The 23,312-nt window shown below is 38.1% G+C and overlaps 1 protein-coding gene across 2 annotated transcripts in view; it reads left to right on the top strand.

Moving 5' to 3' along the window:
• Positions 1-1,077: 1,077 nt before the first annotated feature.
• EFNA5 (ephrin A5) overlaps positions 1,078-23,312 on the top strand; it is a 209,920-nt gene continuing 187,685 nt past the window's right edge. For both annotated transcript variants that reach the window (XM_086629491.1, XM_086629492.1), the window contains exon 1: positions 1,078-1,202. In XM_086629491.1, coding sequence (XP_086485617.1) covers positions 1,078-1,202 — 125 coding nt within the window. The remainder of the gene's footprint in view (positions 1,203-23,312) is intronic.

Raw genomic sequence — 23,312 nt, forward strand, 5'->3', positions numbered from 1 at the left:
CAGGCTTGATTTTCCACTTCTCCGAGGTTTTGCTTTTTTCCACGCCCTCTCATAAAACAATTTTTTATTTCCATTTCCTTGGTTTCCGCGCCGCAATATTTCTTGGATTGGCCGTTCTTTTTTTTCTGCCCCCCCCCCCTTTTTTTTTCTTGCCTTTTTTTTTTTTTTTTTTTTTTTTTTTTTTTCCGCGTTTGCTGTTGCTCAGTCCTTGGTGCATCCACCGCCCAGGAACAGGAAGGACAAGAAAACCACACCACAAAGTCTCCTTCAAGACACTCTCTGTGCTGCAGAACAGGCTCCCCAACTCCATCAGCGCAGCAAACAAACTCCTCAGGGCTTTTGCTTCCCCCCCCTATTTTTACCCTTTTTTTTTTTTCCTTTTTTTTTTTTCCTCGTTTTTCATTTGCGAGGAGCAGAGGGCCAGGAAGGAAGATACAAACTTTGTACTTTAAGATCTGCTGGTACTTCTCTCCCCTCTCCCAGCCAGCGGCCTTTACTCTACTGCCAGGACCCTCCGTGGGCTTCCAGGGGGGTGATCTCCTTCCCCTCCTCCTCGCTCTTCCCCTCCCTCTCCCGCTCGCTCCCTCCATCCCCGCGTCCCACGGCCGCCCCCGAGCCGCGGGGCCGCGCCGCCGGGGCCGCTCGCAGGGGGCGGAGGAGCGGCGCCCCTCGCCCGCCTGCCCGCCCGCCGCGCCGGCGGGCCGGTGTATGTCGTGCTGTGGGCTCCGTACGGGACTCCCGGTGAATGAGCACCGCCCGCCTCTTGCCGTCGCCGCCCGCCTCGGCCCCCACCTCCCCCTGCCGGGGTAAGGCTCCCTGAGGGACCGCGGATCGCGCCTCCCTGCCGGCTGCCCGTCTGCGGCGGCAGGCGCCCTCCGCTCGCTGCGGCGCGGCACGCCGCGGAGCTCACCCGCCTCCGCGCCTCGTTATTTATTTATTTATCCCCCGCCACCTCCCGCGCCCCGGCTCGGTCCCGTCTGTCCCCTCCTTTTTTTTCTTTTTTTTTTTTTTTTTACCCCCTTCTCCCTTTCCTAATTTTTTCCGCATCTCGTCTCGCCGCGCCGCCGGCCGGGCGCGATGCCGCACGTGGAGATGCTGCTGCTGGCGGCCGCGGCGCTGTGGGTGTGCGTGCGCGGGCAGGAGCCCGGCGCCAAGGCGGTGGCCGACCGCTACGCCGTCTACTGGAACAGCACCAACCCCAGGTACGCGGGGCGGCCGCGGGCGCGCACCGGGCGGCGGGCGGGCGGGGGGCTCGGCGCGGCGGGGAGCGGCGCCCCGCCGCTGGCCGCTCTTGCCCGGCGCCTGCAGAAACTACCCCGGCTGCAAGATGGAGTAGAAAACTTTTTTTTCGGAGGGTCGGGGCTACTGGCAGCGACGGCGGGGCGGGCGGTGGTGGTATTTTCCTCCTCTTGCCTCCCCGCCCCAGCGCTGCAGCAGGCTAGCCGCTTCCCCAGGCTCGGCCGCCGCCGGTCCGCGGGCGCCGGGCAAACGCTCCCCCGGCGCGGCGAGGGTGCCCCTCGCAGCGGAGCGACTCGCGCCCGCGTTCGAGCCTGCTACGGGAGTTTGGGTGGGATGAGGAGGCGCAGGTAGCGGTCCCCGGCTTGTGCCTCGGCGGGCTCCGGCGGCAGGCGGAGCGCGGCCGGTAGCGGGGAGCTGGGCCCGGGGAGGGAGGCGGGGGTCTCCTTCCCCGACGGGACGGAGCGGGACGGCAGGTCCCGGCTTCGCGGCAGCCCCGGGCGGGATCGCTGTCAGGGACGGTAGCCGCGGCGGAGGGATGGCTCTCCCGCTGCCCTGCCCTGCCCTGCCTTGCCCGCCCGGCGGGGGGCTCTGCCGGGCAGGCTAGAGGTAAGCGTGAGGCAGCGAGGTTGGTACGCTGTCCTGGGCCGGGGGGATGCCGAAGCCGCCGGGGATAGTACGGCGCACCGCCGGTGTCCCGTCGGGGCTGAGCAGCGCTGCTCCAACCTCCCCGCTCCCCTTCGCGCCGAGGCGCGCAGGAATGTTCCTGACAGTAGGCTTTGCTTGGACTTAAACGAACCTTCTACTGGAAAGGGAGACTTCATTTGATGTATCTGGAGTTTTCCCTCATGGTTATTTATCATCAGAGAATTTCAGTCCTGCTCTGAATAGTATCCATATGTTTGGGTAAAAAGTCACCTGGGCATTAATTTTTTTGCCTTGTTAAAGTGTGTGTGAGCAGACTTACTTTTTTTTAAAAAAACAAAACAAAACAAAACAAAACCTGTCAAGCTAGTCTAAGTAAATTTGGGGACATTTTATCTTAGGTTATCTCTTTTTTATGCTTCTGATACCGCTGTTTGGTTTGAGATTAGCACATTGATTTTTGTCACAGGTCATGTTTTTTAATAGATCTGTGTTGCCTGCAGAAAACTCTTCTACTCGGTATTCCAAAGTGGCTTCAAAATAGGTGATGCAGAAGTTAATGGGCAGAATTTTCAAGTGCCCAGAGTTAGCTAGTCTGTCCAGCACTTTCATACTGCATTCCTGTTAACAACGCCTCAGCGATAAATAGTTGGCGCAAAAACGCTTGAGACAGAGAATTCATCCAAAGTAACAACCGTGCTTGGGAGTGATGAGCATTTATAATTTTAAATGCCTGTTTCTACATTTTCCTCTTTTTCCATGTGTTATTTAAAAAAAAAAAATTGCTCAGCGTAAATAAGATGAAAAGTTACATCTCACATCACACATCAAAGAACAGAAGTCCCGAAAAATTGCGTGTCTATCAAAACCAGAGTTTTTTCTGTTGTTGTTAGGCAAAATGAAATGTAACTACTGGGAAAAAAAAAAAGTAATATTCACAAATCCCACTGGGCAGGAGGATTGTTGAAATAAACAGGTTTGACTAAATGCACATGTGGCTGGCATAACAGCTAAAATACTTCAAAAATAACCTTACATTCAAGATTTTTCACTTTTGCTCTCTTGTGTGTGATGAACTTACACAATAATAAAACATAGGTAAAGGTAGTTGAAGATACAAGCAACACTTACCTAGTCCATAGGTATTACACATTGAATGCATTTATAAGGATTCTCATAGGTTTAATCATATTTTATTGCTGTTAATGAAATCTCTTCCTAGTCCAACATTAAACATCAGCAGACTGCAAAGAAAACTTTGGGGTTTTTTTCTTCCAAACTAGAGGAAGAGTTAGTTAGTAAGATGTTTCTAAACCTTCCCTTTTAAAAACAAACATTTCTTCTTGTCTTAAAATATTCACTGCGCTCTCACAATGGAAGTATCTATTTGGTCATGTCATGTTTATCCGTGAGTTAAAAATATGAGAAAGAGCAAGGTGCAGATGTATTTCTCCTTTGTTTTATACAATGTGCCAGTTTTTGTGTGCTTTCCATGTTACATGATCATTACAGAAAAACAGGCAAATACCTGATTGGTGAGTGTAAGAGACCCAAAGAAAAGAAAACATTTCTGTTTTGAATTCGTTTTGTCAGAATCTAAGCTGAAGGCAAAATTTACTTTGGTTATTAACGTTTTTAGAGCAGTTAACAATGTTGCAGGAATAACTTTGCAGTGATTTATCTGCTTCCAGAAACAGACTCAGGAGATGAACAAGCTGTTTTTTATACACATAGAAGTACATAGGGATGCTTACTTGGTTGTAATCATTTGAAATTAGAGGACAAAATATACTGTCATTATTTAAACACAAATGCGACCATTGTGCTTTAGCTTACTTCTTTACTGTTTTTATTCAGAATTAGCAAACCACTGTAGAACTAGTTAATTCACTTTGAAAATGAAGTGTTGATCATTTTGATAGTGATTAAAGGTGGTCTAAATTAAGATTTCATCAAAATTTAAAAGAATTTAATAATGATTGTAGTACCCTCAGATACGGTGATGTTTAAGTTTTTAGTGCGAAGCTCCAGCAATTTATTGGAATACATAAAGATATGATCCTTATTAAAAGACACATTAGTAAATTGATGAATGGCCCAATTGGTGTGTGCTCCTGGTGTGAAAAATATTTTGGTAAATAAAAAATCCTGAGAGTCAATTAGGAAAGTTCATATTACATTTCTTGATAAGTTGCCAAAGTTCTACTAGAACAATTAAAAAATGTTCTTTGATTGTTAGTGTTGGCATGTGTGAGTAGTGAAGTTGTATATTCTTATAGAGCCTAAGTCTGTTAGAAATGTTTTAAGTATTCCCGTGCCTCATTTTTGTTATGTATTTAATTAGCAGTGTACATGAAGTACTATAAACGCTGAAGTTCAATTCTAGATGTACGTGTTAGGATTTCGAAGTACAAAAAAATAAGTTTTTTAATCCTTTTTTTGTGGATTGAAAATTAATTCTCAAGTAAGCTTGAAAATGTGTTCTAGTACTTTTGTTGTTTGTGAAGGCTTAGAATTAAGTGTACATAAATTCTAATTATCACCTTAAAGTGAATTAGTCTTTCAGCACTGTTTGCATATGTGTTCTTATATGAGACAACAAAATTCTATTGTCGAAGAATATTATTCCGAATGTAACACTTAAAATAGTTTGAGGAGTTTGTTTTGTAATGGAGCATATTCATTTAATCCTGATTACTAATGTGCTTCTAATTAGAATTCAGCCAAAATGTCATGTACCTGGGCCAAATTTTGAAGCGGTCTACTTGCTTAGTGCTTACTTAATGCTTGCTTAGTGCCACTGCTTTTAATCTTGTCAGAGTTCCAGCTGAACTACTTGTGGTAATTATTGCTACATTTTTATTCTTGCAGGATTGTGCTTTAAAGCTGTGGTTTATATTTAGGTATTTCCTTATAAGTTGTTTCAGTGGCAGGTTGTGTAGCTTCATGAATTGTTACTAGTTTCAAGGTGGTTAAAAATACTTGCATTTCAAGTCTAGTTTCTGGTCATATATAGAGGCCAAACCTTGTAGTATCATGAAAGCAAATATTTTTTATTAGCAATATTATTGGATTTGGTGTATCTTACACAAGAAAATTGTGTATAAAGTTACATCTGTGAGAGCATTACTATAAAGACATAGAATGTTGATGTGTATTCTGTTCGTGTATTTATATGGATAATAAAACCAAGAAATCAGATGGTAATTAGAGAATTTAGATACTGAAAAATTATTTTAACTTCCACTGGTGATTTCCCATCTTTAAGCTAGATACCACAATTTGATCAATATTGCTTGAGTGTTTTTTTAAGACAGACGATTGGGAGCAGTGAACAGAAAAATGAGTAGATGCTTCTGAAAATTCTAAGCATAGACCAAAATTTCACAACCTGGATGTCTAAACTTAGGTGAATTTTGTAGCCGACTGTTTAGGTACTGATTCAGAAAAGATTCTGGCTTCTCTGAAGTACGTACTGGCACATTGTAAGTTCTGTTGCAGTTCTGTGGATGAATGGGTGTGTACTTAAGTGCCTTCATGAACCAGCCAAATGCATAGACTGAATTTTGTGAAGCTCTGACCATGGCTGCTCTTGCACGACTGGCACTTCTTAGGAGTATGCTGGCTGGCCGGCTGGCTGGATGTCCGAGTATCCTACCATCCATTTATGTGTTAGCGGATTTCACCATAGCATGTTGGTTGTATATGCTGAGGTCATGTGGCTATTTTTTTGTTTGCTTTGGCTTGTTTGTTTCCATCTAGAAATGGTTCTGCCTATGTACAGAGATTAGGGAAACTGCAGAAATTGTTGGGATAGGAAGAAGGCAGTTATATGTGTTAAAAACAACCGAGAAGTTGGGGACAAAGAGGGGCAAAATCAAGGCATTCGCTTTGGTTTTAGTATTCCATAGAATTTTTATATGTAAAGGGAAGCATAAGGCTTTAAGTACTTGGGATATAGACAGAGAAACAAACGCTCCTCACCACCACCTATTTTGACACAGCATAGCCTTTATTTTGAGTGTTTTATCCAGCAGCTTGCTCTGACAGCTCAAAGACATTTCTTACTGATTTCTTGTAATTAAAAGGTTAGTAGTAGAGCCTTCAATTATTTACATCTACTTTCTGTGCTTCTAATATTTGCACCTAACACCTTGTGTCTCCAAAAGAATATTGGTGTTTATTTTAAAAGTGGGGTTTTGAAACAGTTTGAAGTTTTCTATGGAAAAAAACTGCACAAAGAACAGTAGTTTCACTGGCTTCCACCTTCGTATGAAAGGCACCTTGTTAAGTGGTACGTGGTCTTCATGAAATGCTTCTTATTAAATCTTTTCCAAATGCACGTAGTAAGGACACTCCACTGCATTCTTTCTGCTAGCCCTGTCTCCTTTTGGAGAGGGACAGATAAAGATGAGCCTTCCTTTCTCTTCCCTGTTGCTATGATCCAGCAATCTACCAGCTTCATGCTGGGCTGAGAAAACGAATGAATGCAATTAGTCCTTCAGGAGTCATGGTCTTTGCAGTCATACGGAGAGGCATATGTAATACACCTACATTCGCATGCGAATATGTGTGCGTTTCAATGTATGTCTATACTTATGTATATATATGCCTATATCTGCATATCTACGTGTGTATGTGTTGAAGTGTGTAATTAGAAGGTGATGCGGTGTAGAGTATATCATGAATGTTGTGTGAGGATAAAAAATCTCTGAAAATGACATTTTGTAATCCACGAACTCTTAAATGCTTAGAAAATTAATAGCTTTACAAACTAATTCCCAGGTCCCATCTTCCAGCTAAGATACCTTGTTTTAAAATTAAAAATAATTATTAAAAAATTATTTGTAGAATCTATGTTTTACTTCTTGGCTACCTTCCCATTGTGCTGTTTCTTCACATGCTAGTAGTCCCCGGGTCAGTAGGTGGGCAGGTAGATAAGCAAGCACTCAGGCACACAAATGTAAAATGAAACAGAGAAGATTACAGGGATGCACTTTGAGAACTCTCTGGGCTTATTAGATAGAGTACCTTTTTACTGCTTCTTCCTAAACCAGTCCATCGCTGGGAAGAGTACTGTATTGTTGAAATACTAGATTTTAAGAATGCGCCTAAAGAAGGCTGGTCATTTGGATCGCCTTAGAGAAGATGCTAACAAAGATGCAACTTTTCCTGGAGAAAGCATGGGTAGTCACTAGCTCTGAGACATCTCTCTCCTGTTTTGGCTAACTGTTTTTCAATTTTTTTAACACAATTAGAAGTATTTTGGAACTGGGATTTTCTTCCAGTAATCACTCTTTGCTCCGCTATCCAGTTCTGAGCATTGATTTTTAAAAACATGTTTTTAGTTTCATGATTAATCTAATCTTCCAGTGTTTCTGAATGGTGTAATTCACTGTTGAGAATAAAGGACCCTGTTTTAAGTTTTCATTTCACTTGTGCTTAAAATTTAGTCAGTCAGCAGCACACCAGCATAATGAAATGGAAACGTTTGGTTTAAAATAAACAGACACGTTATTGAAATTGCTTTCTGATGGTATTACAGTTATTGTGACTAAGCCCTACTGTAATGTACTTCAGCATAGCTGAATGGAAGAATAGAAACCTTCACGCATTAGAAGTCTTCCTTGCATTTTTGCATTCTCCCTATTCATTGTAGTCTCTACAGGCTAGATTATAGTTCATTTAAAAGGTGGGTATTATTTTATAGTATGCAAACATACATAGATGTCTGAAATCTCTTTTTTTTTAAGAAACTGAGCATAGATTGTTACATTACAAAGCTACAAATTCCCACTCCTACACATTTTTAAAAATAATCTCTGTTAAAATCAAGTATTTGAAAATATATTTTAAAAGGATACTATTCCGTGATGATTGAGATTGTATTTTGCTCCTGTGGAATGCCAAGGTTTCCAGTAAAAGAAAAATCCCCCCCATATATATTTATTTTTTTCATCTGGGAAAACATCCTTCATATTTTACTGTTGACAGGTTGATGAAAATACATTGTTAGATCCTAGTTTTATGAACAAAAAAAATAGTTTGTTTTTGAGTGCTGAAAAATGTAGAGAAGTTGTTTGATGCCCATATTCTGTTAACTGGTATACGGGGAGTTTTATGGCCATTTTTCTGCTTAAATGCATGATCAGTAAAAATGCTGTCAAAAGAAAAATCGGCTAATGAGAAGATACACAAGAGTCCTGTTAATTAGCAAGATCTGCTTGAATTGCTAATCCCAATTTATAGCAAATTCTTCAGGTTCGGCGATTTTTACTTGAAAAGCCTTGAAAATTACAATTATTGTCACTTGCATTGTAATCTGATGGAAGAATTTACTTATCCTTACTGATATATGACATGGAGAAAAAAACTGATCTAAACTGGCAAAATCTATAAGTACAGTATTAGTTAATTTTCACTTTGTTAATTTTATTTTCTGTCATTAAATCAGCATATTAATCTAATGAGAAACTGTTCCACAGTAATATCTGCAATAAAAAATATTACTTCATGTTTATCACTGACTAACTTCATATTTTTTTCGTTTTCATTGGACTTGTGAAGGACCATCTTATTTGATAGGCACCATTTTTAGTTTTTGATGACAGTAACAAAATGGTGCTGGAGTGCAGAGAAGGAATGCTTTGCTTGTGAATCATCTGGTGAGGTGAAAAACTGGAGTAGGAGATATGTTTGCTTTGACTCTGATTACCCTCTGCTAAAATATCTTTTTGTTCCGTTCTTACAGGTAGACTTTGGCCTCATCACATTTAAAAAAATGCATATTTTGACAGAATGTATTTTGTGCCGTAATTAATGTTTGCTGTGTAGCATTGGCATTCTTTATTCATTAAAATAATGTAATTTTTCTTTTCCGAAATTAATTCATTTTTTTTGCTTGGGGTAGATTCTGGCCAGTGGCGGGCATGTTCGCATTGTGTGAGTTGTTCATCAGTAGTAGTTGAGTGCTGCGGCCTTTCCCTAGTGGGTAGCAATGAAGCACTACCTTTTTGCTTTTGTGGACTTCAAAGTAGTATTTTTCATATTCATATTACAGTTCAGAAGAAATTCCTTCTCTCTACAGACATTCAAATCACATTATCTTATCACCCAGGGAATTGCGAAGAAACATATTAATTTTTATTATAAAACTAGTACTGTACATAGGATTTTTTATTTTAATTTTTACATTTGCTTTTATTTTGTAAATAAGTTTGAGTATCTTTGTCTCAGTATGTGCTTTTGAAACTGTAGCTGAATACATTCTAAATCTTTTCATCAAAACTAAACAAAACTAAACCGAATCTCCCAGTGTCTAATATTTTGTTGGTTTGGCAGTGCTATATAAATAAAATATAGATGTATTTTTTGTGAAGAGACAGAGAAAATATTTTACTTTACTTGCTGGTAGATTTCAGGATGATCTTTGTAGCACAGTTACCAGTCCGCGATGCTAGTTTGTCAGCATTAGGTAAGGACTGCTAGCAGCTTTAATGATGTTGGGTCCCCCGGAATTGTTAAAAGTTGTTGCAAAGAAATTTGCTAGTTGATGTTGTTAATGAGCAGGAAAACCAGCTGCATTTTTTTTTTTTTTTTTTTTTTTTACACTTTGGTTAATGTCTAATCTGATTTTTTAAAAATAGTTATGTATTCATACAGGCAGGGCGTTTGGTGAGCAGAAGTTAACAAAGTAGGAGCTATCAATCCTTCTCTCTTTCCTATTGTTTCCAGAAAAGAAGGAAATAAAGAGAGACTCTGGAATTTGAAAGTATTGACCTTCTGACATGCACACACAGCATGGTCATTGCACTGGCACATAAAGTGCCTTAAGCCACCATAATGGCACATTGCATTTTTGAAGTTACTGATATGAGAGCCAGCTGGATGGGGGATGGAGAGCCAACACTGATTCTGCAGCTATTTGCAAGTTACTACTTTAGAGCCAGACAGCTTCACTTTTATATTCCCAAACTTACCACTTAGGAATAATGTTGCTTTGTTCGGCTTAGCCAGGGATTTGTGACTGCTACATAGACTTAGAACCGTTTGGTCCAGAATTGTGTGGTCATTCTTCATAGAGATCTGCCTCACAGAGCAATTTCATTCATCTGGTGGTGGGGGAGGGATGAGAAACAGTGAAGGGACATTCAAATATAGCATTCTTTAAGGAAAATGCGCATCCACATTAGCTAGTTCCTTTTTTAAAGCTTTTTAAAGATAAAGGCAGAGATTTGGATAAAGCAGTTAAAAGCCAATTCAGACCCATGTCTTTAGACAACATGTGATCTCCTGGATAGGCTCTCCATGCATAGTCTGGAAAAGACCTAATATTTTATGTATTGCAACAGCTCTCCCCAGCTTCCCCCAACCTTTTTTTTTATTATTATTTGTTTACAGTTATTGCTCCAATACGCTTAAACATCTTTTTGCAGTACTCTTGGGGCTTAGTTTATTAAAAATTAGTGATCCATCACTAAGCGGGGTACAGTACAAATACTGGTGCTCCCAAAAGGGAGTTTTTGTGCCAAACCAGAAGAAATAATAGGTATACAAAAGCTGCCAAAAAGCGTGTCTCCCAATTGCTAATTAATCAGGCGAAAAAGCACCTCAGCAACTACAGCTGAATGTGGGACAGTTTATTGTAAATATTGAATAAAGATATGTTAAGGGGACATAGTATGTTTTTGTTTGTAGCTATGTGTAACTAAAAAAAATAAAGGTCTACTATGTCCCAAAGTTGGTTGGAATTTCGTTTACATTGATGATCTTGTCAGTGGGTTGACCTCTTTCAAAAAAGCTCATACTACTTTTGAACAAAAAAAAATTACCATTTTTGCCTATTTATTTTTTCTGTCTGGTTTTAAGGTTTGTCATTAGTAATAATATCTATAGACAACAGCAAAGCTTTAGAAAGATACTTTAAAAACCTCTGGGTTACAAGGTATTGAAGAAAAAGAACCATTGCTGTGAATATCTGGTATCCAGAGCTGCCAATCACTTTTGGCACAGCTCCCATCATGGTTGCTGTGCCCATAATTAAATGCCTGTCATTAGTGTATTTTTCCATAACATTTACAATGGAAAAGGCAAGGGGTCCTTGCAGAGCTATGGCTGTCAGGGGAACAATAAAAACTAATTACACACTCTGCTGTCACCATTGTCAGCTCTGCTTTTGGGGGGAAAGAACATGGAAAGTGTGTGCCTAATAATTATATATATAAAATTATATATATACAATACCCAATTGGGGAAACTCAGTCATAGTGAAGTGACATTTACTTGGAAGTTTATTATTCCTGCATTCAAAAGATCTTAATTCTAGGGTTGTATTTTACCCTTCACTTACGCCTAAGTTGCATACACTTTTCCCTTTGCGTTTCAGTCACTTCTGCCTTTCTCTCTTTCTTTCTGTCTTGCACACTTTCTGGTGAACTGAGATTTCCAATAAAATTGCTGGAATCAAAGCCAGTATTTGCCTGCATTTATTAAGTGGGTGCAAATCATCCTATTCTTTGTATGCTTTTGCTTGTGTCCTGCATAGTAAACTGGATTTTTAAAAAAACTGAATGAAAGCAGCTAGTTTGCCTGTTCACCTTTTTTCTATTTTCAGCCCATGGCGTGCAGGTTGTCTTCAGCAAAATTAGGTTAAGATTTTGGAATTCTGCAGTAGTGGCTTTGGTGAAACCTGTGCCACTTCTATTTATCAATGCACAAATATTTCCAAATGTGAGCACCAGTGCATAATTGCAGAGTGAATTATCTTGAATGCTGTCCTTAAAGACATTGAAAGAGCGAAGTTGTGCCTTCACACTGATGTTTACTAATGTGTTGGATTTTTTTTTAGGCTGTAAAATGAGTAATTCGTTTAAGCAGGATTTTTAGTCCACTGATTTAAAAAAGAATAGATCCTCAAAACCAGAATTTTTAATATGTTTAGATACCTAGAGTGGCAGTCAGGATCCATGTGGGATTTTTGAGACTTCTCGGTGCCTAACTGTCTTAGATTTTATTTCTGCTTTTTTACATACTTAGGTACTTAAATACCTTTCAAAAAATGGTCCCTAATGCTGATTAAGGAAAGTAGTTTAAATAAACATCTTATCTTTTAAAATTTGCTGAAGACAGTAGGAGCTGATAGGTACTAATGAGGAATGGAAGTCGATAGATACTACAGGATCTAATGTTGGTCTTTTTTTAAGACACCATTTCTTGATGCTTTTTGATTGTGATATTTTTGGCAGTGTTCAGATCCGACTCTATTGAAGTAAAAAGATTCTTCCACTGCTTTGGATAGGAGTTGATTTAGGTCCTGTATCGATGACTTTACAATGTAGTTCATGGATAAGAGTTTCAGTAGTTAGGCTTGTCAATTTTTGTGAGGCCACGCAATCTGCCTGAATCAAATCTAGTGAGAGGGCATAGCAGCATTGTTCTATATATCCCTGTGGGTATTTGTCTGAGGGGGTTGAAACAAGTTCTAGGCTGAGATTTTTTGAACAGTTTTTACCGAGTTGAGACCTTCACCTTTGAGGGGCTGAGAGGAGTAAAAGTGAACCTGCTGGAAGGAGTAGTTGCTTTACTGTCAGCAGGGAAGTGAGAATTGGCTTATCATATGTGATTAGCAGACAGGCATTAGTGAAACTCTGAGGTGTTGGATGCCTTATACAGTGGAGAACAATTTGGTATGTGCCAAAAAAGAATCATTAATTTAAGATCATGAAGATAAAATTGATCAGATGTAGTAGTACACCACTGAGATACAGGTTTTGTATTTTCCAAAGCACTATATGCAATATACTGCTCTCTTCTAGGTAAGTTAGTCCTTAAATACCAGATGGATCTTGGGAATGCCCAAACAAGATAGAATTGTCTCCTCCCTGAAGTAGTTAAAACACTGTCTTCAGGAGAGAAGTCCCTGCTTTCCAGAAAATAGAACAACAGACTTCTACAAACAAAGTCCCTGTTTTACTGGAGAATGCTACTTCTTCTTGCAAATGTAAACTCTTTAATATATAAAGCATATAATTTATTACCTGTTTACCAAAATGGTAAGCAGGGATTCTTGTCATGTGGTATGTTACTGTATTTTGAGGCTGCTGGAAGAATGAGAAAGCAATTTTTCTTGAAGCAATTTCATTTAATGGAGTAGGAAGTGTTAAGTTTTTCTTGCTTCCAGTGGACTTGCTGTTGTCAGGTGGCCATGCGATACGACGTAACGAGAGGAAGACACACTTTCAGGAAATATGGCACACATTTAATTTGAGAAGATAGATGTTGATGAAATAAACCTCTCTTAAAATCGAGTCTCACAAGAAAATTAAGTTCTAATTCTCAGACTGTATCTATTGTACATGCATTTGAAATTTGATCATGTTTTGTAGTCTCTGGGTTGGTAGATCCAGTTGTAAGGCACTGGGCCAAGTTTAATGTTACTTGTATGTATTTGTGGTGCATTGCCTGCAAGGTTCCCAGAAAACTTCAAAATTTTCTGGGAAGTTCATTTTTTTAAATGTTCTGTGAATGTTTAATATCTTTTTGTATTGAATTCGCAAGTGTTGTAAAGGAATGCAAACGCAATTTTGTTGAAGAATTTAGGTCTTCAACAGTTTTCAGATAAACTGCCTTTACAGAAATACTCGGAACGTGTCTTGCAGAGAACATGATCGTTTTGTAGCATGCCTAATAGCGTAATCCTCACTTAAAAATGTGTAGTACAAATCAGTCTCTTAACACTAGGTACAAAAGTTGTATTGTAGATAGGAACTTCGCTAGCAGAAGTTCTGTACATTTGTTGAGGGTTTTGAGAGTATAAAGAGATTTTTGATTAAAATATAAACAAAATAAAAAGTGTTGTTATTTGCAGTATCTTTAATCAAGGTGATATGAAATTTTTCATTAAGGTTAAGATTCACATTATCATAACAAGTGACAGTGTGGGTGAAGAAGGAGAATTAATTAGAGAGGTAGATCATGGTTTCTCATTATATCATGGCTATTCACTGCATTCAAATTCCAAACAAACCCTTTCTCTATATCTCAATTACATAAAACTTACTTGCAAAGAACACTTTATGAAGAGAATCTCCGTATTCACTGTTTCTAGTCCGAAGCACGATGGTTAGCTTAAAAAAAAAATTAAAAATAAGTTTTTTTTGTGATTTACAGCATTACTTTAATATTACTTTTTCAGACCCTGTCTGTGACTGAACTACATTTTATAGCTTACTGTAAAAAGAAATCTCCGTTTTCCATTTTTCATACTAGCTGTCTTGATTTAGTGCTGATATAATAGCCTCCTTCAGAACAAGGCATTTGGAAGAGTTTCATAAGCACTTTATTTTAGGTGTAGAGTTTGGAGCTAATACATTATTACTGATGAAAGCAATTTTGCCTTTGTAACTTCTGTGAGTAAATCAGACCATTGCAGTGTCCAATTAGGATTTCTGTGCTGTTTTCTTCTTATATATGTCAGAGGAAGGATTGCCCCTTCTTTGTGTTTGTGGGTTTGTTTTCTTCATGAAACTGGTACAGTGGATGCCTACAAGACTTGATTTTTAGATTAGAATCAGTATCAGGCACGTTTGACCCAGTCTTCTTGAATTATCTGTTTTCTTTCATATTCAGCTCTACCCTTAAGATAAAATGTCCTCTCTGATTTCCACACTGATGAAAATGTCAGAGACAAAGCAAGTCTTGGTAGTATCTTAGTCCCGAAAGTGTGGTAATGTGGTAATGTAATTTTCACCCGGGTGAAAAAAGTTCTGTGGTTTTCAGTTAAATGTGTTAGAGATTAATACTGTTACCTGTGATTCCTGTTAGGGATAGTATTCTTAATGGTTTTGGTCTGAGAAACATTCCCACATTTGAGAATGAAAATAAATAAATATATATTTTTTTAAAGATAAATTCATAGGTTTTAGAGGGAACCTTTTCTACACTCTACTTATTGTGGTCCACATCACTGCAGTAATATTCTTATTTAAATAATATATCAGAAGCAAGAATAGTGTTTACACGAATATGGCTTGCCAGTTGAAAAATTATCTGAGTAACACAGAATATCCTGATTTATGATAATACAGGACTGCTGATTACTTTTTTCTGCAGTATTCCATAATAAGTGACCGGGAATAGACTGTAAGTATTCTGCAATGTTTATCTAATGAACAGAGGTTAAAAGAAATAGTGTGTTAACATACTCTGACCAGATGCTGTGCTATGTTTGCATGAAATTCCTGTTGAGTTTACAGAATCATTGGGGATGTTATTTTATTTTTTAACTCGCAGTAATAGAAGAGACTGAAGTAAGTATCAACTATTCAGTTGACAGTACTTCGCTGTGCCTCATTCTCTTTTATTCCTCTCCAAATTAAAAAAAAAAAAATTAGTAATGCTAAGCTATTTTAAAAAATAGCGCATGATTAAATCTCTCTAAAAAGATTTACTGTGTGTTTTCCTTTACCTCTTCTGCAAAGCTTGTTTTACTTTTTATTTTAGTTATTGTTTACTGAATGTTTTTTTACTGGATGTTTTTTCCTCTTCAAAACTTTTTTCCTCCATCTTAGCTACTATTTCAGGCACAGTTACGTATTTATTTTGTATATATTAAAGTTTATTTGTCCATGTATTGATGAAAATTCTCCCCGTGCTTATGGAGATAGGAGAAGATAATATAGAAGACGGGTAAGAGAAATTTGTTGCAAACTGATTTTGGTGTAAAAGAGCCTGTGCTTATTTCCTTAGGACTGGGAAGTCTCATAACTTTTTTTCTTTTGAACTCTGTTTTGCAAACATGCATTTCTTAGTTACCTGAGAATCTTACCTTTGTTACAGATGTGTTTGTGTCTTCCTTTAGTTGTACTGTTTTTTTCTACCATCTTTTGGTGCTTATAAGCTTTCCTGCATTCCCTTAAAGTGGTTGGGAATCTCCTCTGATGTTATCAAATTTTAAAAATGAAACAAATGCCATGACAACAATGCAACATTCTCAAATAAGGCAACTCAAGCAATAAAAACTCCATGCATATGAAAATTGAACATGCGAGGTGGAAAGATGCATCTATTCTGCTGTTGCATGCCCTTTAACCCCAGGACTGATGTAAAATGTGTTTTTCAAAAGATCTTGACACATCTGAAGCTAAAGCTATAATTTTTCCTGTTTTAACAGTGGCTTGTCAGACTTTTTGACTCAAAACTTTCAGTGCAGTCTAACATGAGAAAGCATGTTCAGACAGGACTCCAGCCACTCTAAACAAAAAAATCATACAGCTGCCTTTCAGTTTGAACAGGTAAATGATGATCATGAATCCTGTTGTACTTCAATGTCAGAAACATGGTTTGGAGACTTTTTTTTTTTTTTTTGTATATTGTGTATGGTTATGGGGAGTAAGGGAAGAAGCCGAAGAAGAGGGGGAGGTTCTACAAATAACAACCTCCGTTTTCCGCCGGGATGCTTCTTTAGATTTTGTTGGCTTTGCTGCAATTCTGCAGGCTTCTGGAAATAGATGAATACTTCTACAGAAGCGTGATTGCAATGCAAAAGGAAAAAAAATCCTAGATTTTACTTAGAAACATGCTTATTTAAATACTTCCATTATGTGTGAAGTCATTCCTTTTTTGGGGCAGGTAATTACACCTTGCATGTGACTTAGGTCCTTAATGTGAAAAATGTCAATTCTTAACTCTTTTTCTATCTTTGACCTTTCAATAAGCTGAAATTGTGATTTTTACTTATGTTTTTTAAACATCAGAAGGTTGTATCCGTGCAAAAAGGTGCATTGTTATAATCTATGGTCATGCTATAATCTGTGGTCATGGTGTGATCCAGGTGTTGCAAAGAGAAGGAGAGCTGTAGATAGTTGATGAGGTGGGGTTTTTTTGCATACTTCATTTGCTTGGGTCACTTTAAATGGATTTTCCTATAGAAGCTATCTGATGTGTGGTTTTCAAACTTTGCTAATCAGCTTTAGGGAAAAAATTGCCTTCCTAATTATAAATGGCTGTTTACTCTTCGAACAGAAGTTGTAGTATTGTTCAGTGTCCTCTATATCTTTCCTGTACCCCTTCCCTTTTCCTTTTTTTTCTTTTTGTTCTGTGACTATGGGTATTTCCAAGAAAAAGAATTTTTGATTGTAATCTGTTTACCCCTTATTTTCACCTGGTTAGAATAAGATTGGGTAAGGTCTTGGGGTTCCTGACTAGCGTGTTCCGCCTGGAAGGAGCCATGAAACTGTAGCTTCAAACTGCAGTAAATATTGACTGGGTCTCTGAGCTTAGCCTTGCTCAAAGCTCACTCTGAAGACTTGAAAGGCTCCTATTGTTTCTTCTCAGTCAGCACTCCATAGCCAAGGCTAAAGTATGCATCTGTTAGGAGAAGAAAGGCAGTTGAGGAAATTAAACAGTGAACACAGCTCAAGGCGTAACCGCTGAGTGCAGAGGAAAGAGAAGCCTCCAACAAAAAAGGAACATGGACTCACTGTGGGTTGCATAAAGCTTTGCAGAAGTGGAGTGTCCAACACCACCCACTTGCTTTCTGTGTGAGGTACTAGGTGAACATAGCCTTAACATCACTTAGGTGGGATATGGAGAAGGGATACCAACTTTTTCCTTCAGGGCATGGTTCTTGCCAAAGATTGTACAATCCTTTGTGAACAGCTAGGCAATGAAGGTGGATTCTTGGGCAACTCTCCCTCAGTAAGGCTCTAATCAGAGTGTTGGGTGAAGTATTTTGGAGAGTTTAACCACTGCTGTTCTGTTCCATTTAGCTTTTGTCTTCGGGGTGCAGAAGGAAGGCAAGATGCCGCGGATGTAGTTTAATCAGGCCACCGCTTTTTATCAGTTAATTTGGGACGCGGCTTGGCAATACAACACAGATGGCAGGTTGTTGTGCTTTCCTTGGCCAGTCTGTCCTCATTGGAGAAGCTTCTGCCAGCCAGTGCCGGGTGGGTGATGGACTCCTGCTGTAAGGCGGGATGGGGAGCTGTCTCATCTGTTCGTACCCTCCTCTCCCCTTTCTGTTTTCCTTCAGTGTGTTTTTTCCTGAGTTCCTTTCAAATTCTTGTTCACCAGGATATTTCACCTCTTTATAGGATGAGTACTTGTGTTGACTGGGTGGGTAATACAGCCTACTACATTACATTAACCTGAACCGAATCTCTGTGTGCATATAGATCCCTGACTTGCTGTGATGAAAGTGAAATTCATCTCACCAGGCTTCCTTGCTCCTTCCCTCTTTTCCTGCCCAAGAAAAGCCTTCAAAGAAAAATATGATTAGCATTGTACCTGCTGCCAGTCTTAAAAAAAATAATAACAAAAAAAAAAGTCTTTCCTGCTGATTCATTTTGCTTCTAGATAGGTGCTCCCCTTGAATGTGATGAAAGAGATGTGTCTCACACATTTCACAATGATCAGCTGTCCCCATCCCTTTTTATTTTGTCTCAGTTATGTTCTTCATTCCCTTCTGTCCTTCAGTCTAGATGATGTAAGGAAACTTCAAAGGACCCATGACCTCCTTTTCTTCCTACTCGCAAGACAAAGCCTTGCCCTCTGCGTTTAAGATTACGGAAATGACAGTGTATCTATCTCATTATTGTAAAGCATATTGGGATATTTTGAATATGAAAGGAGCTGTATGAAAGGAAATTCTGTTTACTCTCCTAAAATGGGAATAGGATTGTCTTGTTAATGCACTGGTCCTTTATCTAGGAAGGAGAAATGCTTGACATCGCACTAATAACGAGTTTGCACTGCGCTTCCCTTCACCCTCTAGCAGCACTATAGCAGGAAGAAACCCAGTCTTCTAAGGTGGGGTAGGAGAAGTTGAAACAAGGATGGGAATTACCTGAAATATGAATATGCTGTTGATAAGAAACTTCAAGTGCAGTGCCTTAAAGCTAGCAAAAGCATTGTTTTTCAAGCTTATAGAAAGCAATACTATTTCAAAGCCAGCAAAAAATTACTTTTGAGAAGTAGGTAACACATTATTATACATTGCTGTGGAGAAATGTGATTGAATTTTAGTAAACTATGATTTTCGTTTCACTATAAATCAGCTGATTTGATGTGTAGAAAACTTAACTATATAAAATCTGTTAGACTGAAGTAGATTCCCTGCCCCCCACAAAGGTTTTTTTTTGCTTTTTTTTCCCCACTAACGCCCACTAACGGAAAGAATACTCTATGTAAATATTGTATGCTGATCACCAGATCCTGTTCAAGTTCCTTTATCTGTTCTGAAGACAGAAATGCGTGGTTGAGGCATTTGTAGTTGTGATACAGAAGAGGAAGGTTTATGATTTTTTTTTTCTGCAGTGAATCTGTTTTCCTTCAAACTAGTATTTTAAACACATAACAGATTTACATCTTGTTAGTTTTCCAATTTTAACCATTACTTATGTTTTCTTTTGTATTGGAGTTTAGACCAACAGCTGAAAAATATATTTTACTGAAAACCGTTGCATCACAAACACCAACTTGAAAAAGTTAAACATTGTTAGAAAGAATTTTTGTGTATGCCTCAAATGCAAAATGACTTTCAAAAAAGCCAATATAAGGAAACAAGTAACCAAACTCTTGTCCAGGCCACTTTTCTTTTTTAACATCCTTCTTATTTGTGTGTGTGCCTCCCTTCCTCCTTTTTCACTGAATACAACAATTTTAATATTATTGATATTTTACAGACAGAAAAATTCAGAGTTACTGCTTCTGCAACGATCAGAACACTTCTCTGTTACACAAGCCATAAGATTTTTATTTTAACCTTAAAGCATGTGTGTATACGATAGCATAAAATGCCTGCATTTTGGAAGAGATTATTGTTCACGCTGGAAAACAGCATGTTGTACAAATTATCCCTCTTCTACTTTTAAAATTTAGTGTAAAGTTGTTTCCTTGTACTTGCCAAATCAACTGTTCTAAATGACACTCATTTGTGAATTGCCTGCCCTTTATTAAAAAAAATGGCCGATCAAAATTGTAATGTATTTATGTGCTCTTTTTATTCAGTCTCATGCTAAAAAAAACCGCAAAAATTCTTTTTCTTCACTACTGAAGCTGATATTTCAATTGTAACCATGAATTTTTTAGAAAGCTTGTAAGTCTTGGTGTAAATATGGTCTTACTTTTTTGTCTCAGTAATGTTACATTTGCCTGACAGATCCATAATGCAGCTTATTTTGTACACTAACATTCTAAACAGCTGTTTTCCCATTTTAACAGAAGCCAGTTTGAAAAACAGGTAGTTGTTGGTACTTACTGCAGTGCACCGAATTGCGTTTGTTTTCTTCAAACTTTTTTTGTTCTTTTATTCTGTAAACACTTATCTGAATTTCAAATGAGTACAATAATTGTACGGTATTAATGCAAAATACTGTCGTTCATATGCAGTCATGCCCACTGCTTCTCTTAGAATTTCTACATTTATCTTTCCTGTTTTATAATAAGAAAATTTTATAGTGGACAAATATTACCACAAAATCAAATAGATTTATTGCAATCTTCTTATTTTATTTTTTTTTTTAATCTAATTCTCTCAGTCATTTGTTAAAAGGACTTAAAGAATTAAAATGTGTTAAGGGCTGGGAGGAGTTTAGTTTCTCCAACACTCTTCTCAATAAGAGTGTTTTATTTTACACTAGGAGTCTGCAAAGAACAAAACAAAATACAAAATCGTACAAAGATCTGTTAGGCATGTCTTCATGAAGACTGAAGCAATGGATGCGGGAGCAGGCAGCAACATAGAGTTATGCTGCCTAGTGCACTGCTAACAATTTACACCTTTCACATTGAAAAAGTCTTGCTTGAGAACAAAGGGAAGAAAACCCCTCATCATCCATGCAGGTACTGATTTTCAGTTTAGCTTCACCATGATCGGTTTCCCGGTTTGATTGGTACAGCCCGTTTCCTATGGCAATGTGGCCTTTCAATGAATTAATTGAAAACACAAAATACGATAAAGAGCTGTTCTCTAGACCACGAGGTTTGTGCCCAGCCAGTCCATTGCTTTAGGTAGATTAATCAGGGATGTACGCAATGTCCTAACTGAGCACGGTTCATGTGTCTTTGCTTCTGTGTTTCGGATTCAGAAAGGAGTTGAATTTTTTGTTCTCTTATATTTATTTGTTAACCAGATTCTGCATCAACTTGTTCATTTGTAACTAACAAGAAATGTAAAAGTTGAGGTTAGCAAAATTAAACTTAGCTTGTCTTGATGAGTCAGCAACAATGGCAAACAATGCTACTGTAATTGGGCAACATAATTTTATCTCTTGACAATCCAATACTGTTTTCATTGCTATATTTTAATTGTAATAAGAGGATAATTTAGGACATGAAATTTAGGACAATATACAGGTGTATATTTTTATTAGTTTCAGTTATTCTTCGGAAGGGTTACTGGAATTGCTGCTTTTGCCCACACTGAGGATGTCTCTCCCTCTCTCCCTCTCCCTCCTATGTGTATATTTCATATTTCCATTAAAAAACCCACTTGTGATTTACACCAATGAAATAAAAGCAGTTCTTACCAAACTGTTTTGTCTAAGCCAGTTTCTGTTTTTCTGTATTCACATTTGTGCATATATGCCTTACTTTCTTATTTCTCATCTGACATAACAGGTTTAATAGTATGATTGGCATTTTACAACTAAGAAAACTCAGGATGCATCAATGAAAGTTCTTTTTGAAGCATTAAAATTTGCTTCTTTATAGCATAGAGTCCACAAAATGCATGGACATTATTTCAATTAATTAATAAATAATTACTTAGCCTAATGCAAAGTATTTGGCTGTACCAAACAGGGCTTAACAAAGTATGAACCCAACAGGTTCTTGAAGGTCCCTTGTAGTTTATAGTCTCTTATTTGAACTAAAGGTTCAGAACAACATATTTTTATATTATTTTTGTAATCAGAACATGAAAATGCTCATTTAATCTCTGTGGATGTTAGATACAAGCCCGAATAATCCTTAAAAAGCAAATGCCTGGGGACGATACTCCCTGGCTTGACATGAGGATTCGCGCTAAAAGCCGCAGTAACTCTGCCTTGTGGAATATCAAAATCGGCACATGTTTTCCAATGATCTGTGCAAGTTTCAGCAGATAATATTAGTGGTATCTGGTCTAGTGTTCGACCTCAACAGAGAATAAAGAAAATTATACAGACTCATATATGTGCATTTATGCATGGGAGTTACTCTTACTGGTTACGTTTTGAAAAATTGTCCTAAAATTCTGGTCTAATGTCTGTAAAAATACTTTGAACATGTTGTATAAGTGCTTGTCAGATCAGACACCTCCTTAAAGTGTAAGAACATTGTGGCATTTTAGAAAAGTATGATATTGTGGAGGGCTGGCTTTATTTGTATTAATTCAGATATTATGATGTTTGTGCCTAAAATAGTTTAAAGAAACTTATAATGGGCTTTGTCATGAATAGTGAGGAAACAGGTTTAAGTGGATTGATTTTTTGACCTGATCTTTTACTTGAGCAGTCAACTTCTGATGTATTGAGAAAAAAATAGATTTATTTTCAGAAATGAATTTTGCAAGTATAATACCTCAAAATACCAAATTTATAATTTTCAGCTAGAGAAGAGATATATAGTTTTATCCTTAGGGCTTTAGATAATGGATTACATTCATTCACAGTATTTAAAACAAAAAAACCAAATACATGAAATGGCTTTCAACTTTATTAATGCAGAATTTTTAAATTCTGGCCTCTATAATATTTTTTAAAACCTGTTTAAATTATAGCAGTTTCTGAAGATACGCAAATTGCACATTCAACTTCAGTTTTGAGTGCATTTTTATATTAAAATATAGCAATTGGCCAGCTCATATTCTTCACTTTCCACAGCCTTCGTTTTCCAGATAGGTGTTCAGTAATGCCTTTTCAACAGCTTGTCTAAATAATTGCTGAAATGAGAGAAAGCTTTCACTTACTTGGTGAATTATAAAACACACACACAAAAGTCCCTGCACTTTGGGAGGGTTAAAGCTTTTCATGAAGGTTGACAGAAAATAAAGAAATGTAGCAATGTAGTGTTTGTTTGAAGAATTTGAGCCAAGGTGTCTATTTGTCTCTAATAGAGGATGACAACGAAGGATTTAAGAAGTTATCCCACTTATTGTCTCCCACACAAAAACCTTCCGCCTGCATCTTTCAACTTGCTTCACCACTTCTGAAGAAGCAATGGGCAAACTGCTGAATTTTTATTAATCAGCTTAACCTAATGAGATGAAAAAACCTTTTCAGAATTACAGGGAGAGAGATACGCGTCTACAGAGAAACTGGTTTTGAATGCTTTAACATCTAGTAATTTTCTTCATACCAGCCATGAAGAGGCAGACCTCAGTTCTGCTACTGGCTCTCTCACCTGCCTTCCTCGTTTCACTTTCCTGCCTAATTTTAGTTCTTCTGTAAGCA

This window comes from Tauraco erythrolophus, chromosome Z, assembly GCF_009769465.1.
Source record: "Tauraco erythrolophus isolate bTauEry1 chromosome Z, bTauEry1.pri, whole genome shotgun sequence".
NCBI lineage: Eukaryota > Metazoa > Chordata > Aves > Musophagiformes > Musophagidae > Tauraco > Tauraco erythrolophus.